This window comes from Harmonia axyridis, chromosome 7, assembly GCF_914767665.1.
Source record: "Harmonia axyridis chromosome 7, icHarAxyr1.1, whole genome shotgun sequence".
Taxonomy (NCBI): domain Eukaryota; kingdom Metazoa; phylum Arthropoda; class Insecta; order Coleoptera; family Coccinellidae; genus Harmonia; species Harmonia axyridis.
Genome location: NC_059507.1, coordinates 1,775,966 through 1,794,553, shown reverse-complemented (window position 1 = coordinate 1,794,553; position 18,588 = coordinate 1,775,966). Strand labels below are relative to the sequence as shown.

At 37.9% G+C, this 18,588-nt stretch overlaps 2 protein-coding genes across 8 annotated transcripts in view; both read left to right on the top strand.

Moving 5' to 3' along the window:
• The window catches only part of LOC123684395 (LIM domain only protein 3-like), a 197,809-nt gene that overhangs the window by 154,896 nt on the left and 24,325 nt on the right, over positions 1–18,588 (top strand). The gene's annotated exons all lie outside the window — the stretch shown is intronic.
• Positions 11,455–13,304, top strand: LOC123684394 (coiled-coil domain-containing protein 63-like). Its single transcript, XM_045623633.1, has one exon. The coding sequence runs from the start codon at positions 11,543–11,545 to the stop codon at positions 13,211–13,213; it is 1,671 nt and encodes a 556-aa protein (XP_045479589.1). The 5' UTR covers positions 11,455–11,542; the 3' UTR covers positions 13,214–13,304.

Below are 18,588 nucleotides of genomic sequence, written 5' to 3'. Positions count from 1 at the left end.
CTTAGACCCTGGATGGAAAATCATGAAATCAAAAAAAGCCTGGAGGTTTCTCAATATTAAGAAACTTAATTTCTTTATTATATTCTCTAATATGCTTTATTTTGTTATAATTTATAGTGATTTAATTTAAGTTTTCATTATAAAAAGTTGATATTTTCGGTTTTTTCATACAATAAGTTATAATTATAACATTTCAAATTGTATATTATTCCTATTAGAAAACCCTTTACATCAATCTGACTCCCGACAACGGCACTGACGATATTTATGTCCGATACGTCAGATAAGCCCCGAAAATTTTCATTACTTTCTTAATTAGGTTAAGTAGCAATCCGTAATGGCTGCACTCGTTCGTTCCAAGAATGAGGAGGACCAATCCCAGCACGATTTATCGCGCCTAGGCGAGCAATGAAAAATAATTAATTGAAAAACTTGTATCAATATGGAGGCCCCGACCATAATATCACTCGCGAAAATTACTCCAGTTATTTGGAAACTTAGAGGGTTGTTTCAGTTGGGCAAAGCGGGGGCAAGGAATCAATTAAATTAAGTCGACCATTTCTAAGTCACACGCAACCTTCTTCGAGATTTACTTGTTTAATTTTCTGCCTTGGCAAGTTCGGACTTCCCGGCTAGATCGCAATCTGACGTGGTTTTCCGTTTATTTTTATCCATTGGTTTTTATTCGTGGACAGGGTTTGATTTTGGATGTTATTATTATTGAATTGGGGTAGCTACGGCTCTTTAGAAACTGTGACCACATGGATATTTCGTTCTTAACCCTATCTATTCATACGAACCCAGGGAGGCCGTCGATACTGTTAACAAAACCGACCACATCGTTTGGAGCCTTGTCTGTTATAATTTATCCAAAGTCACTTGGAGGAAGCCAGAATGTTTCGGTTATACAAGGGTTGTCCAAGTTTCCAGAAATTCCTTCCAGCTCTTACCCCAGCCCATCGAAGGGCGCGTTTGGATTTTGCGAGAAAGCATATCCATTGGGAAGAGGCTGATTGGGAAAGAGTGCACTGAGCATATCTTTAATGTGGACGTCTGTATACAAGGGAACGTCTCTTTTCCAATCAGCCTCTTCCCAATGGATATGCTCTCTCGCAAAATCCAAACGCGCCCTTCGATGGGCTGGGGTAAGAGCTGGGCCTCTTGCCGCGACACGAGGCCTTAAATCATATTCTCTGAGGCGATTTCTTATTGTCTGAGTGCTAATTTGCACCCCATGAGTTTGCTCAAGCTGATTTTGAAGGAGGCGAGCGGTTGCAAACCTTCGTCTCAACGAAGAAACTCTCAAGTAACGTTCTTGAATGGCAGTTGTTACCGGTGGTCTACCCTGTCCTGGTCTTCGGACATTCATACATGTCTCCCTGAATTGCTGCAACATTCTGGACACACTTGTATGGGAAACTCCAAACCTTTCTGCAATTCTTGTGTATGTCCACCCTTCTTTTCGCAAAACTACCGTTTGGGCACATTCCTCTTGGGCCAAATTGCGTGTTTCGCGTTGCATAACGATCGAGTGTAGTAAATCAAACGAAAGAAAAACTATTGATCACTAGAATTGATCGAGAACAACTGATTTCAGAATGGAGCCAATACATTCAAAATGTGATAATCTCATCTTTTTTTATTCCTGCTGGGAAAAAACATCTGTATTGAAGAAAAATGTTGAAAGTGGATAACATATGCATGCATAATGCTGATAAAAATAATTATCATTGACAACTCCTTCAGTTGTAGAATAAATTTGAGATTTCCATAATGTGCGTTAATTCTTTTGCGCAGTGTATATTCGCTGAATTCACAGTTTCCTCCTAGTTTATCTATTGGAGGAAGAAAATTTATTTTTTCGGCAACCGTCCGGGAAGTGCTCACTTCCCGGACGCTTTTTCTCTGAGAAAGTAGCATTTCCCGGCCTAGTCCGGAAAGTACGTACTTCCCGGACTAGGCCGGAAAAGAATCATAGAATCCATAACAACCGAGATAACGGCTGACAATTCATATGAAATTAGTTGTCAAAAATTTGCATGTTTTTGTATCGCAATCGCAATAAAATATGGAAAGCAGCAGCGATAGTGTTATTTTACATGGTTGCCGAAAAAATATTGTACGCAACACGCCCGAAAATGGTTTTTTTGGACTCACAGACTTCCAGGACTCGCTTACGCTCGTCCTGGAATTTTGTCTATTCGTCCAAAAAAACCCTATTTTCCGGACTTGTTACGTAAATTACTATTACGCATAATTTCCAAAAGAAAATCTCCCAATTCAAATAATACTTGGACCATTTTTCTAGAACATCCTTAAATCTAATAGACCGCCGCTCGGAACCCTCAACGACTTCTAGACGGGAGCCACTGGTCCGAAATCCCCCCCGTATAGAATGAGCTTGAGTAATAACAAATCCAATTTCCGACCATTAATTAAAAAAGTAGAAATTTTCCGTTTCAAAAACCTTAATTAAAATCAGCTCGCGCACCCGAAGAAAATTATGTAGTAAACTAAGACGACCGTTCGTTCGCCTTGCGCACACTGACTGACGGAAAAACAACCTTAATCGCGCTCTGGAAATTCAATTTGATTATTAAAAATTTAACGTCTCAAATGTTAATTAAATTGCGTACGGAAAGAAGGGCTAATGAAATGTCAAGACTCAGGAGAATGTGATTAATTACTGAATCCAATACTATGGTTTCCTCGGGCTCTGCTTCAGGGCTGGCTTCCGCAGAATCTTTCGAAAATTTTTCTGATTCTATTTCTCATGTACCTGACGTATACATACACTGCGCAAAAAAATCTCAATTTCAATGAAAGTTAACTCTTCATTGACTTTATAACTTATTTTTTATGTTCTCTCGGGAACGAAACAAGACACATTAAATGAAAGAAAAATTCAGGATTTCACCGAATCTTATGTGAAAGAAAAGAAATAAGCAATTTTCAAAAGACTGGAATGCTGATAAGTGATTTAATACTTGGTATTTCCACCCCTTGCGTTAATTACAGCTCGGCAACGACGGTTCATACTCAAAATGAGGGATCTTAAAATGATCTGATCTAATCCTTCCCAGATTTCTCTGAGTTGGATTCCTAAGTCATTAAGAGTGGCTGAATGATTTTCTGAACTTCTCAGTCTTCTATCGAGGTTGTCCCAAACCTGCTCAATCGGATTGAGATCTGGACTTCTTGCTGGCCATTCCATTCGAGAGACTTCAACTTCTCAAGGTACTCCTGAACGATGCGCGCACGATGGGGTCTGACATTATCGTCCATAAAAATGAACTTTTCACCAATGTATGGGGCAAATGGCACTACATGCTCTTCAAGAATGTTCCTTATATACCTTTCAGCATTCATATCCCCATTATCAACGACCACTAGGTCTGTGCGAGCAGTCAAAGATATTCCATCAATAGTATTCAGGAAATTGCACTGAGCATATCTTTCATGTGGACGTCTGTATACAAGGGAACGTCGATCACAATGGTAGAGGCAGAATCTAGACTCATCTGTGAAGAGAACTCTTTCCCAATCAGCCTCTTCCCAATGGATATGCTCTCTCGCAAAATCCAAACGCGCCCTTCGATGGGCTGGGGTAAGAGCTGGGCCTTTTGCCGTGACTCGAGGCCTTAAATCATATTCTCTGAGGCGATTTCTTATTGTCTGAGTGCTAATTTGCACCCCATGAGTTTGCTCAAGCTGATTTTGAAGGAGGCGAGCGGTTGCAAACCGTTGTCTCAACGAAGAAACTCTCAAGTAACGTTCTTGAATGGCAGTTGTTACCCGTGGTCTACCCTGTCCTGGTCTTCGGACATTCATACCTGTCTCCCTGAATTGCTGCAACATTCTGGACACACTTGTATGGGAAACTCCAAACCTTTCTGCAATTCTTGTGTATGTCCACCCTTCTTCTCGCAAAACTACCGCTTGGGCACATTCCTCTTGGGTCAAATTGCGTGTTTCGCGTTGCATAGCGATCGAGTGTAGAAAATCAAACGAAAGAAAAACTATTGATCACTAGAATTGATCGAGAACAACTGATTTCAGAATGGAGCCAATACATTCAAAATCTGATAATCTCATCTTTTTTTATTCCTGCTGGGAAAAAACATCTGACTAGCACCACCATCTGTGCATCAGACCGAGGACTTTTCAATTGGCCTAATATACGATTTTTTTCCGATTTTGATTACTTCACATTCCAAAACGTAAACTATGAAAATTTCAGGGAGATTTGAAATTTGTTCTCCTTTTCGGTAGGATTGGGAATAATATACCAAAAGAAACTCAACTCGGACAATAACTCAGCGCGTTTGTTATTCTAAAAATCCATATATCAGCCTAAAAATAACTAACTTTTTACTATTCCTACGAAATTAAAGCATTCCCACAAAAACTCCATCACATATATCGCAAAAAAAAAATTTATTTCAACAATGTTATTGTAGGTAGCAACTCGGGCTAACTCGCCCCTGTTCGGATAGAAAAACTTAAAATGAAAAGGAAGGAAGGGGTTTTGTATTCATTGTGGCGATGAAGCGACCAGAATTATAAGAAAATTTTAATTAAATGAGGTTTCTGTCATGAGCACGTTGACAATGACTGCATTGAATTGACGGATTAATCCCTGTGGTATCTGGAATTATTAATTTCGGCAGTCACTTCCATTCCGTGGGAAATATTTGTCTTTTGAAATGCTCATACTCCTTGTCCGAGATTGCAATCTATCGATATCATCGTTTTAATTACTCCATTTCACTCTATCCCATTTCTGTCGACCCAGAAACAACAACTTGGTTCAATGTGAACGAAATTGTGCATCGCTATAATGTAACATTAGTTATGAATACTTGATTCTATGCAAATGCAAGATGCATATAATTGTTTGGTGTCGACACTTCCTCACTAATAAATGCAAGACTTACGCCATAGTTTCTGTAAATAGGTTCAAGTAGGGATTCACGGCTTGGCTTCATTTTCAAGCTACTTGGCTTGAGCTTGACTTGATTTCAAGAAACATAACTTAAATCACTATAAATCATAACAAAATAATATATAATAATTCTTAATATTGAGAATTCTACAGGCTTAGTTTGATTTCATAATTTTCCATCCAGGATTTGAGACACATGAGGCATCTTATAGATTTGTTGCCTAATCTATTGCGGGTTTTTGTAACTGTAAGTGCAACTCTGGACAGTTGTCTTTCAACAGGAGCTGAAGATGCAGGCGTTGATAAAAACTCCTTGACCACATTGGCCAAGTATGGAAAGATACTGAAACTACCACAATCTACCAATAGATTTCATAGAAATGTGAGAAAACTACTAATAAAGTCACACTGGCGAATGATTCAGTCTCTCGGCGCTCGAGGAATCCTCTTATTTAGTCTAAGTGCGCACGAGATCGCAGAAATATATGCCGTGCGACGCTTGCATATCAAGCTCAAGTAATATCAAGTAGCTTGATATCAAGTCGAGCAATAAATATCTAAAATCAAGTCAAGCTAAGCTCAATGTAATTTTTCACGAGCTTGATTTTCAAGTCAAGTATTTGGTTAAAATGTCAAGCTCATTGGCTTGATGAATCCCTAGATTCAAGTAAAATGAACACTTAAAGATTTAGAGTAACGTGGCTTTATCAAATAGTAAGTGATAAAGATGCACAAAATTGGAACTCAATTGGGAAACACTTTCCATAGTGGCTAGTCAAAGTCAAAGTTACATTTCCAACTGCTCAACAAAATTGGTTAATTTTATCCAACAGAATCATGCACATACCTTTCTGTGATGACTAAACCACAACCCCCAAATTTACGGCAAAAGTGGCCCAGATATGGTGAAAGATTTGGTAGATTGTACTCTGAACATGCTAGAGAGTTTTTGAACTTTCTTGGATATTATTGTGTTACCAAAACGCCAAATCGAGATAAGATCTCAATAATTTATGGTCTTTGTTTCCATCTGGAAAAACCTCATTTTATGCCTAGCCTTATTACAGAATTAAAGAGGTAATTAATGTGAGGAATGCCTTTTGTAATTGGTAAAATTGCTGTGAGCAAATTCATCAAAATAAAATATAACATGGCCTCCGAAACCCGAGGATATAATTCGACACGTGATTATGTAGGTGCTATAATTATTCATTTCATTTCAGGCCTTCAGAATCCACCAATGAAACAACCGGTTTCAATGTCCAATTAATAATAAGAACCAATCTCGGTGCTTTACAATGCAATGGTGTAATGGATATTTGTAACTAACAGGCCGATTGAAAAGTCCCTGGTCTACCATAGTAAAACACATTTTTTGACAAAATTCATGTTTATTATTCATCATAGTTGCCTTCGAGGGCGATACAGCGATTATAGCGATCTTACAACTTTTCGATACCAATTTTGCAGTACGATTTTCCTTTCCCTTCAGAACAGGCCTCAGATTCGGCGATTACTTCTTCATTGGCGCTAAATTTCTCTCCAGCGAGTATTCTTTTGAGCTCTGAGAACAGGAAAAAGACGCTGGGGGCCAGATCTGGCGAATACGGTGGATGCAGAAGCAATTCGAAGCCCAATTCATGCAATTTTGTCATTGTTTTCATTGATTTGTAGCACGGCTCATTATCTTGATGAAAAAGCACCTTTTTTTCTTCAAATAGGTCCGTTTTTTAATGATTTCATCCTTTAAACGATACAATAATGCTATATAATAATCGCTGTTGATGGTCTTGCCCTTTTGGAGGTAATCAATGAATATTATACCTTGCGCATCCCAGAATCCTGATGCCATAACCTTGCCTGCTGAATGTTGTGTTTTTCCTCGCTTCGGATTCGGTTCATCGTGTGCAGTACACTAAGCTGACATTGTCACATTTCGACGCAAAAATTCAGGTTTATTGCACTCAAACAGCTTCAAACACTGCTCAGAATCATTAACACGTTGTTGCTTTTGATCGCTTGTGAGCTAGCGCGGCACCCATTTTGCACACAGCTTTCTCATGTACAAATATTCGTGAATGATATGATGTACACGTTCAGATGATGTCTTCACAATGTCTGCTATCATTTCACTTTACGGTCATTCAAAATTATTTTGTGAGCTTTTTGATTTTTTCGTCGGTGACAGTCTCAACCCTATCCATTCAAGTTTCAACAAAATATTCCATGCTTTAGTCTAGAAACCCAATCAATAAGTTCTTATGGTAAAAAATAAATTTTCTCTGAAAGGAAGGGGATTTTTGCTGTACTGGCTGTATTTTTCTATTTGCCTCAATTAATACTGTTTGTTCATGAATTTATTGAGAAGGATAATTCATGAACATGAAAATCGAAAATACGGTGATGACGAGTTCATTTTGATTAAATCCTGTCAAAAAACTATTCAACTTCGAAATCGCCCCTCATATTATAAAGCAAATAAAACGATCAAATTCAATTAACCATTCGACAACAAAAGTCTCGTGGAATTTTTAATTAATCTAGAAATGAATGTAGTGTACTCATTCAAACAGGAAATTAATTATTCAGAAATTCAAATATTGGAAATGATTGCTATATGGTAAATTGAATAGAATGATTTGAACAATAGTCGAATTGTGTTGATTCAATGTCAATAATAGTAATTTATTTAACAAGAATATAAAGCAGCTCTTTTTCATTAAAGCTAAAAAAGCTTTATGTTCGAATTATAGGTATGCATATTCACGCCAGATTGTAATTTTTTGATATCGATATGGTATTCTGTTAGAAAACTGTAACTTTGGACATTCAAAAGTATAATAAAAAAAAACTACACATTTTTTATTGGAAAAAATTTCGGTTTCAATAATAAACGAGTAATATTTCCAATAATAGGTTTTTGGAATGCTTTTGACCATCTTGGAATGTTATAATTACCAATGTTGTGGGTATATTATATAGAATATACATACAAGAAAAGAAAAACAGGCAATAAGCCTGTTTTTTTTCTCATTTTTTCTTGTCCGAAACTATTGAATAGATTTTTTCGCAGTTTTAACAAGTAGGACAAGTTGAACCCGAGGAAACTTTTGAGTTTTTTTCATCGATATCGGATCAAAATTTAAAGTATAAAACTCCATACACCAAAACAACATATTGAATGTTCTCACTACGGCTCTGCTTATAATATCGGGTGCTAGTTTATTTGAAGAGAATATTGAGCTAATTTGTAGATTGGTTTTGTGATGCTAGTTACTATCAAATGAACGGAAAATATGCAATTTATCACGCGATTAACATTTCGCTATAATTGCCTTGCAGTATCAAATTTAATAGTTTTCCTGTTAAAGGAATAGAGCTTAATGAGCCAATTTAATTCAAATGTAAACGCCTGTGAATTTGCTCATTTGCATCAAACAACTCAACACAGCCGTGGCTAGAATGATGGAATCGAAGATGTTAAAGCCTGATTATGAATAATTATTTGGAATGCAGCTGTAATAAAAAAAAAATCATATCTTGGAATTTAAATGCAAATTCATTCACATTCGCAGCTTGAAGGTATGGCTCGACTATTGATCCGTTCATAACAGTACTAGGTGAGAAAATTCGAAAAAAGCTGTGATATGACGTCAGGAGCTTTTGGAAACATCACTTCTTGAATTTGGCATGAACGAACATATACCTACGAATTATATTTCAACATTCTTCTCGAATTTTTTATGTTTTGATGTCATCAGCTTCAAAGTTGCGTGAAATAGTAGTGGAGTTTAAGATATCAGAAGGCAGTGTTTTCACTATTTTGCCTGAACATTTGTCCATGATGAACTTTTGCTCGAAATGGACGAACGCTGTTTGTAGAAATTCAAAGCTTCACTTGATATTCAAGCTACTTGACTTGAAATCAACTCAAGTTCAAGTCAAGTAGTAGTGCTTTAAAGTCGAGTTTTTATTTATTAACTACTTGACTTAACATTGAAAATCTACTACCTGACTCGAACTTAAGTTGATTTCAAGTCAAGTGGCCTGAATATCAAGTAAAGTAGCTTGAATATCAAGTCAAGCCGTGATACCCGTGGAGCTGTTTGAGCTGAATAAACAGTAATTTTTGTATCGATATGTGACAGAGTGGTTCACCATCGGCAATAACACGGCGAATGTTGTCTTCCAAATGGTCAAGGGTTTGTGGCTTATCCGCATAGACCAATGACCTTACATAGCCCCACAGAAAGTAGTTTAGCTGTGTTAAATCACAAGATCTTGGAGGCCAATTCACAGGTCCAAAACGTGAAATTAGGCGGTCACCAAACGTGTCTTTCAATAAATCGATTGTGGCACGAGCTGTGTGACATGTTGCGCCGTCTTGTTGGAACCACAGCTCCTGGACATCATGGTTGTTCAATTCAGGAATGAAAAAGTTAGTAATCATGGCTCTATACCGATCATCATTGACTGTAACGTTCTGGCCATCATCGTTTTTGAAGAAGTACGGACCAATGATTCCACCAGCCCATAAAGCGCACCAAACAGTCAGTTTTTCAGGATGTAACGGTGTTTCGACATACAATTGAGGATCAGCTTCACTCCAAATGCGGCAGTTTCGTTTGTTGACGTAGCCATTCAACCAGAAGTGCGCTATCTATCTTTCTACAGAAAAGCTTTTTAATAGTCAGGGGAGGATTAAATTACATGTATCAATCTTGGAGGTGTATATGTTTGGCGAATAAAGTCGCATGAGGTTCCACTGATGAAGTGTTATATTGGCATAAATCTCAAATGATCTAGGATCTAGGAAACCCATTTTTGGTGATCAGACAGAACTGATTTTGACTTCGATTTGTTCATTATATAGTAGCCCATTCTAGTTCAAAACTCGGAAATTTCAGGATGAAATGAAAGCCTCTTATTCCTCTGGAACAAGCTCCCAGAAATAATCCATATTTGTAACGTATTTAAAATGAGATAATTAATAAAAACCGTTCCAACGTTAATTGGATTAGTCCCCTGACTCACTCTGAGATCTGTTAACGCGAAAATTTCGATTGTGCAATTCGAAACGTCAGGCCAACCCTGATAAATTGCCACAAACAGTACTCCCCGTATAAAGACCTGATCATAATATCAGATTAGTCGATCCAACGAATTATAATCACCGATTTAATTAAACCGGTGTTTACCTAACGAGATGGCTGGGTAATTGCCGAACGCCAATGGTGATTCTCCAATCTGCATACCGCCTTTTTGACTCACCACGATCGACCAGCCATATGTGGGGAACATTTCCACTGGTTGTTACGATGTGAATCTATGACGGTTAATTGCTCCACTGAGAGAAATTTCTCCGCTGGAAAAACAGATTAAGTGCGTCTCCAATTGGCACATGAATGACGAGCGCTCAAAAGCTCTTGCTTTCACGTCAGTTGAAGCTAGAGACGCTATCAACGTGAAAAAAAAATGAATACTTAAAAATGAAGCAAAAACTGAAATAACTTCAAACAATAGGAACCTTCCACAATAGTTGAAGCTGCACCTATTTTTTCCAAGAAATAACTCTAAAGAAAAAATAAACAAAAACACTGAAAGAATGTTTTCCTATAACTACTATGAAAAGTAGCGTATTCTTCATAGCTTACTCAATTTCAAAACTATGTATTGCTCATACTGTGGGAAATATTATTTCTCACAGCACTTTGCCCACACCTGTGCTTTTACCAAGTTCGTAGCTAGGGAATACAACAAACAGTATAAACTTTGACTTGGATTCAAAACCTCAAGAGAAATGTTGATATTCAGATTAGATTGATAAGGTCAAGTTAAAGCAGTGTTATTCCAACATCTCAAAAGAATTATTATATAATTTATCAAATTCTTTTGAATTGAAAAGGAGTTTTCCTACAACTGCTATGAAAAGTAGCGTATTCTTCATAGCTTACTCAATTTCAAAACTATGTATTGCTCATACTGTGGGAAATATTATTTCTCACGGCACTTTGCCCACACCCCGCTTGGTAGACCAATGAAATTGGGCTTTTGAGTCGTTTCTATGGAAACGCAATAAATTAGCACATACTGTCAACGAAGGCCATTTTGATTTGAATCAAGTACATTATTTGAATTATTGAGATTTGTGCAGTTGTAGGAAAAGTATAGTGTGCAACATGTGGAGAAAGTCCTTTTCTCGCTTGTGTGTTTGCGGCACTCGCCTTTCAGGCTCGTGCCACATACTTCCACACTCGCGAGAAAAGTTGGACTTTCCCCACTATTTGCACAATATACTATTCCTTAGTTGAAAAATTATGAGAAGGATTTGTATGAATTATAAAAACCATAATTGATTTTTTTTTGGCCCTTTTAATATTTGCAGTGTCCACTCACAACAGAAGGTCTGAAAATATGAGATCGATTTCATAGATTTCATTTTAGTGAAGTCGACAAATCAAAATTCATTATTCCCACGAGCCTCCTTGTTATTGACTCCAAATCAATCATTTCGAAATAACGTTCCCGATGTCATTTTGACATTTCACATAAAGCGCAGTATAATTTTCCTGCAATCCCCATCAATCGAACTCGATAATGGCAAAAAAAAGTAAAAAACCCTTAACAGACGAAGAAAAGTTCGAGATAGAACTGCAGCAAGAGGCGGATCTTCAACACCAACAGAGAGACTACACTCTACTATGCAAGGACAGAGAAACGATAGAAGAATCCGGGGGTTCAAAATTGGCCAAGCAACGCAAAGTTATAGACATATACCAGAGAGAGTTGGCCAATTTGACGAACGACCTTAACGTTGCCATTTCCGATGGAAAGAGAAAAATTGACAAACAGGACGCTCACCTGCTTGTGGATCTACTAAATGAATACGATAAATTTTCGGAATGCATAAGATTCAAGAAGTCCCATCTTAGTGAGATCGAGTATCAGATCACCAAAGTCGACAAGGAAGTTGCTTACATGCGTTCAATCCAGCTCACTGACAAGATGTGGCAAGATCGTACGTTAGCCGGTCAGAAAACCCTGGAAGGTCTAGAAAACAAGCTAGACGTACAAATCAAAAAATTCTGTACCATATGTGCTCAAAACAACAAGTTAAGGGATGAAATAGATCATCTCTTGAAGGAAAGAGCCGATTTCAATTTGAAATGGGACAAACTAATCAAGAACCTCTGCATCGGTAAGAAGTTCATGCTCGATCTCATAGAACAAGCTACCATCGCCTACGATCAAAGAGAAGAATGGTGTTCGAAGCTTCAAGCTCTGAGAACCAAAGCTCACAGCGACTTAATCTCGCACATTCATGAAATGAGGGAACTCCAAAGGAAAGAAGACAATGACAAGAAGTTAGCAGAGTTCTTCAGTACCAAGGGACAAAAACGTGTCATGGCTGCCATGGAAGAAAAGGAACGTACGAAGAGAAAAGAAAAACGGACGAAGATGGAAGAAAAGCTGAGGAAATACACAATAATATTAGCCGATGTGTACGATTTCACCGACCAAAATGAAATAGATGAAATAATGGAGTCCTTTAAAGAGAGAGAATCTGAAAATTTCGCTTTATTCAAATACATAAACGAGTTGAACAGAGAGATGGAAGACCTGAACGACAACCTTGGTTACCTCCATTTGGATATCGATGAACAAAGAGTTTTGATGCAGGTCAGGGCTGAAAAACAACAAGAAACTCTCCACAAACTCAGGGAAGAAGTTGATGAGGCAGTTCAACTAGCAGATGCAGCTGAGTTTGCCTTGGGCGACTGCGATAAAAAAATTGCCCAACTTTCGAGTGGTATCGACGATCTCTTCAGGCTTTGCAAATGCAGTAGGGATCCTATCGTTCCATTGCTTGGAGAAAATCTCAAAGTCCATCAATTCAATGTTTTACTGTTCCTTAAAATTCTCGAACGTCATGTCCAAGACTACATTTGTGATGTGTTCAACGCTGAGAAGATCCTTACGGCCAAACGAAAGATCAGAGCGAAGCATAAGCTTATAAGAGCTGAAGCTGTGTTGAGACCTCTGTATAGCATTGAACAAATAGTTCCAGCTAATCCTTGTCCTCTTTGTGTTGAACATGAACAAGTCAGCGATGTTATAGATGTACTACAGCGTATACAGACGAAGGAACAGACTGAAGTCAAGTTGGCTGCTAGATTGGAGCTACCAGATGGTTTGGAAAGGATACACAACGTGTCTGCTTGTCACTTGCCAAAGTCGAGACAGATTATACAGAAGAGATATCAGTAAAACTCGTTTTGGTATTGGTCTACACGAAAAAATTGTATTGCAGATATTATTATATACAATTTAAAAGAATATATAACGAAATAATATAAAACTGTTTATTTGTCACCGTGAAGATTGTAGATTGTAAATTTAAGGGTGGTTTCATTGACTTTATGGTCTATTGTGCCCACCATCAGAGCTGTTATTGCCAATAGGTCATCATAGTCTACAACTCGCCCTCCAGTTCAAGAGTTCCAATGAACTCCAGAATCTTGGATAACTTTCCCACTTCACAGAATCTGCTTTCCTCATTTTCCGCTGAACTCATTCTTATGAGGTTAGGTTAGGTATCCGGCAATGTTCCTAATTTCCTATTTGCCGCTACCTTCCCTGGATAATCTTAGAATGACCTCATGGGCTAATCTCTCTATCGCAAGATGAAGATGTATGAGATATGTAATAATCTAGTTGGGCAAGTGCTCCTAGCTCCAGTGATACAAACACTGGCTTACCTTTGTTAAAGTCTAGCAAGGGCTTTCCACGTGCTGTTCTGACTTGCTTTGGCATGTCAGATTTGCCTGTCAGTCATTATCGGTCTCACAATCATGACGTACATCCATCACAGTATTTTTGGGCTACATCCCCAAGTCTCACCAGGATTTCATAGCTGGAAGTTTCCTGATTTCTAAATGGGATTATTGTGGTCTATGTTTAGCTTTGTTCAATAAATAAAAGGTGATTTTTTTCGAGGTATATAATTTTAAGTTGGCATTACTGTTCAAGATACTGACCGATTTAACAACTGTCAAATGATTTATTCTCAGTTTGGTTTGGCAATTCATCATGAATAGACTCACGCTTGAACAACGATTGCAAATGGGTCAAAAATGGTTTTGCCGTTGTTCCCGATTTTCATAAGCGAATTTTGTTTAACGATGAAGCGCACTTCTGGTTGAATGGCTACGTCAACAAACAAAACTGCCGCATTTGGAGTGAAGCTAATCCTCAAGTGTATGCCGAAACGCCGTTACATCCAGAAAAACTGACTGTTTGGTGCGCTTTATGGGCTGGTGGAATCATTGGTCCGTACTTCTTAAAAAACGATGATGGCCAGAACGTTACAGTGAATAGTGATCGGTATAGAGCCATGATTACTAACTTTTTCATTCCTGAATTGAACAACCATAATGTCCAGGAGCTGTGGTTCCAACAAGACGGCGCAACATGTCACACAACTCGTGCCACAATCGATTTATTGAAAGACACGTTTGGTGACCGCCTAATTTCACGTTTTGGACCTGTGAATTGGCCTCCAAGACCTTGTGATTTAACACCGCTTGTCTACTTTCTGTGGGGCTATGTAAAGTCATTGGTCTATGCGGATAAGCCACAAACCCTTGACCATTTGGATGACAACATTCGCCGTGTTATTGCCGATATACGGCCACAAATGATGGAAAAAGTCATCGAAAATTGGACGTTCAGATTGGACTACATCCGCGCCAGCGGTCATATGCCAGAAATCATATTTAAAATGTAATGCCACAATGCGGATAAATAAAATTCATGTCAATCGAATAATCCATCGTTGTTTTATTGCAATTTAAAGTTCTATAGCTCTAAAAAAAAACACCCTATAAAAGAATTAACTTATTGGGGCACTTATTGACTGACGTGTTACCTTCATTTTGGTCAAATTTTTACTTCAATTTAAAAAAAAAATGTGGAGCGCGTGAATTTTGGCTAAAAACGATCCAATTAAGAAATGCACATGAAGGAAACAAGGTGAAAAACAAATAATTACCCTAGAACGTTGAAAGTCCATAAGGGAATCGAGGGTGAACGAAACCATCACACTGTGAAATAATGACGCATTTTAAACACGTAAAACAAACAAGCGCTGAATTTGTAGACCCATTTATGTTTAATCAATTTTCGTCGTCCATACAAACTCACATTTAGAAGCCATAATGGCAAGAGTCGCTTGATTAATAATATTAAATATTCAGATAAATGGAACGTGCACATATACACACACATCGCCTAAAAGGAGGGAAAAAAACAGCACGGGCATATTTTAATTATTCAAATTAGTTTCCATTTGCAATAACGATCTTTCTCTCTACCCACAGGACTGGCTGTAGGCACACTCACGTGACGTTTCGATGGAAAACTTAACAAATTGCATTTGGCGTCAGAATCTCGGCTTGGAGTTCGAGTATTATTCTCATATATACTTATATGAGCGCGAAAGTTTCCAATTGTTTCGAACTCGATGTAATGAAACCTCGTTCGGAATCATTATGTATAAGGATGGGGCTGAAATACATAGCTCGTGAGCTAAAAGCGAATATAATTTAATACTGGCTAGGCATTTCTGCATTGTTGAATGATTACTTCATTTTCTCTTTTTTCCGCCTTCTGATTGGGGAAATATTACAAATGTGTGTATATTTTACATTATTACTACTACTATTGCCAGTTTAAAAAATGAATGGAAGTATGTATTAACAGAAACATACTAACTGTAGGTTAGCAATAACATCAACAACCTACCTTTGGAAAGAGGATCAATAAACTACTGAACAACATAACTGGAATGTTGCATCTTCAATAAGAAAGTAAATGATAAAGGAGATTCAAGAGAGAATAGCAAACGGCAGAAAAATCATTTGAGCTTTCCATTCCGTTCTTCATAAAGAAAGATACAAAAAAGCGTGTCCAGAATTCAATAGTTTAAAGTAACAGGCCAATTGAAAACTCCCCGGTCTATCGTACTAAAAAACATCTTTTTTTCGGCAAAATTCGATTTTATTATTCAACATAGTTGCCTTCGAGGGCGATACAGCGATTATAGCGATCTTTCAACTTTTCGATACCATTTTTGTAGTACGATTTGTCTTTCACTCCAAAAAAGGCCTCAGTTTCAGCGATTATTTTTTCATTGGCGCTAATTTTTTTTTCAGCGTACGTTCTTTTGAGGTCTGAAAACAGGAAAAAGTCGCTGGGGGCCAGATCTGGCGAATACGTTGGATGCAGAAGAAATTCGAAAAGCCTAATTTATGCAATTTTGCCATTGTTTTCATTGATTTGTGACACGGTGCATTGTCTTGATGAAACAGCACCTTTTTTCTTCAAAAGGGCCGTTTTTTAATGATTTCATCCTTTAAACGATCCAATACCGCTATATAATAATTGCTGTTGATGGTCTGGCCCTTTTGGAGGTAATCAATGAATATTATACCTTGCGCTTCCCAGAATACTGATGCCATAATCTTGCCAGCTGACTGTTGTGTTTTTCCTCGATTTGGATTCGGTTCATCGAGTGTAGTCCACTCAGCTGACTGTCGATTGGACTCCGGAGTGAAATGATGGAGCCATGTTTCATCCATTGTTACATATCGACGCAAAAATTCAGGGTTATTGCACTTAAACAGCTTCGAACAGTGCTCAGAATCATTAACACCTTGTTGCTTTTGATCGATTGTGAGCTGCGCGCGGCACCCATTCTGCACACAGCTTTCTCATGTACAAATATTCTTGAATTATATGGTGTACACGCTTAGATAATATCTTCACAATGTCTGCTATCTCGATCAACTCCACAAAATTATTTTGTGAACTTTTTTAATTTTTTTCGTCGGTGACAGCCTCTAGTAGTTACTCTACCAAAAGGACAATAGTAGAGTATTTCGGAAAAAAGTGTTCTTGTGAACTCTACTACTAATCATAGCCATGTAAACCAGGCTATAACCATAGTATACGGAAAGGATAGTAAGCCAACAGCCGTTTGACGGCAAGGAAATAGTCACTAGGGGTCGCTACTGTAGTTGGATTTGGATTTGGAGAAGTAACTCGATAATAGATGGCGCTGAATCATGAGCTATAAAAAAAACCTAGAGCTATCATTTCATGACGACTGGACCTGATTAGTGATTTCATGATAACTTGTAGCATTGTACTTGTTTATCACGAAAACACGCCACTGGCGTAAATGCTTATTACAGAGCAGAAAAAATATCAAAATATAGAAATCTTCTGACCACTCTATTTCAAATATTTTAGTTCTTCAAAATAACACCGATTTTTTCAGAGGGCTCCACTTTACGGACCAATTTTTGACAGTAAAACGTGAGTACAACTAGATGGCGCTCAACATCAACAAAATAGAAAAAAGCACTACACTGGCTTACTATCCTTTGCTTATACTATGCTATAACGTTACCGAATAGTTCGATTTTGCATCCAGTGCCGAGTCCTGACCTGCCCAACTTCCGAAGCCGGCCCCGACAAAGCGTCTGCAATATATGAAATAATATGAACGCAATCCGCTAAAATAATTAAAAAAATTTCATCACGAACCTCATTACGCGTTTAAATTAATCCGAATGTACAAAAGGCCGTGACTACGCGTCGCTTAGCCATCCTCGTTGTGTTCCAAGGAGATAGCGATCTTTTTTAATTATCACTTTAATTAAAGTAGGCTTTATATCGTGATGTATCGCCTTTGCTGATCCAATTTCCATCTCATTACATCAATTTGAATTTAAACTGATTCCAGACTGGCGAGTACTATTTTCCGGATCGCGATCCGATGATGCTTCTTGTTTGGGAAAGGTAGGCGGTAATTTGGAGGGTCACTAGCTCTGTGGAAAAATTTAGGGTGAGGAAGGGACCGATTCAGGTTTTTCCCCAGTCGAACTGCAGTTTTATCTGTGCCTATTCATGAAATCTGCATAGGCGTAGTGCTTTAAAATTTTCGAGCTGGTATTCAGTTCGTGTCAATAGTTTTGTTGGTTTAGTATTTCTATCATAAAAACTGGAAAAGGGAAGTTTGACCCCTTGAACAAGTTTTTAGATTGAATTATGGCAGATTAGACTTTTCTATCGGTTCGTTAAGTTGGTGCAAGAAACAGACACAGATATATATAGGGTGTTTTTTTTTCGAGGTATATAACTTTAAATTGGCATTACTGTTCAAGATGGCGACAGATTTAACAGCTGTCAAGTGATTTATTCTCAGCTTGATTTGGCAATTCATTATGAATGGACTTACGCTTGAACAACGCTTGCAAATAGTGCAATTTTATTTCGGAAATAATGGTTCTGTGCGGAATAAGTATCGCGCATTACGTCCATTAGCGATGAAGCGCACTTCTGATTGAATGGCTACGTTAACAAACAAAACTGCCGCATTTGGAGTGAAGCTTATCCTCAAGTGTATGTCGAAACACCGTTACATCCAGAAAAACTGACTGTTTGGTGCGCTTTATGGGCTGGTGGAATCATTGGTCCGTACAACTTCAAAAACGATGATGGCCAGAACGTTACAGTCAATGGTGATCGGTATAGAGCCATGATTTCTAACTTTTTCATTCTAGAATTGAACAACCATG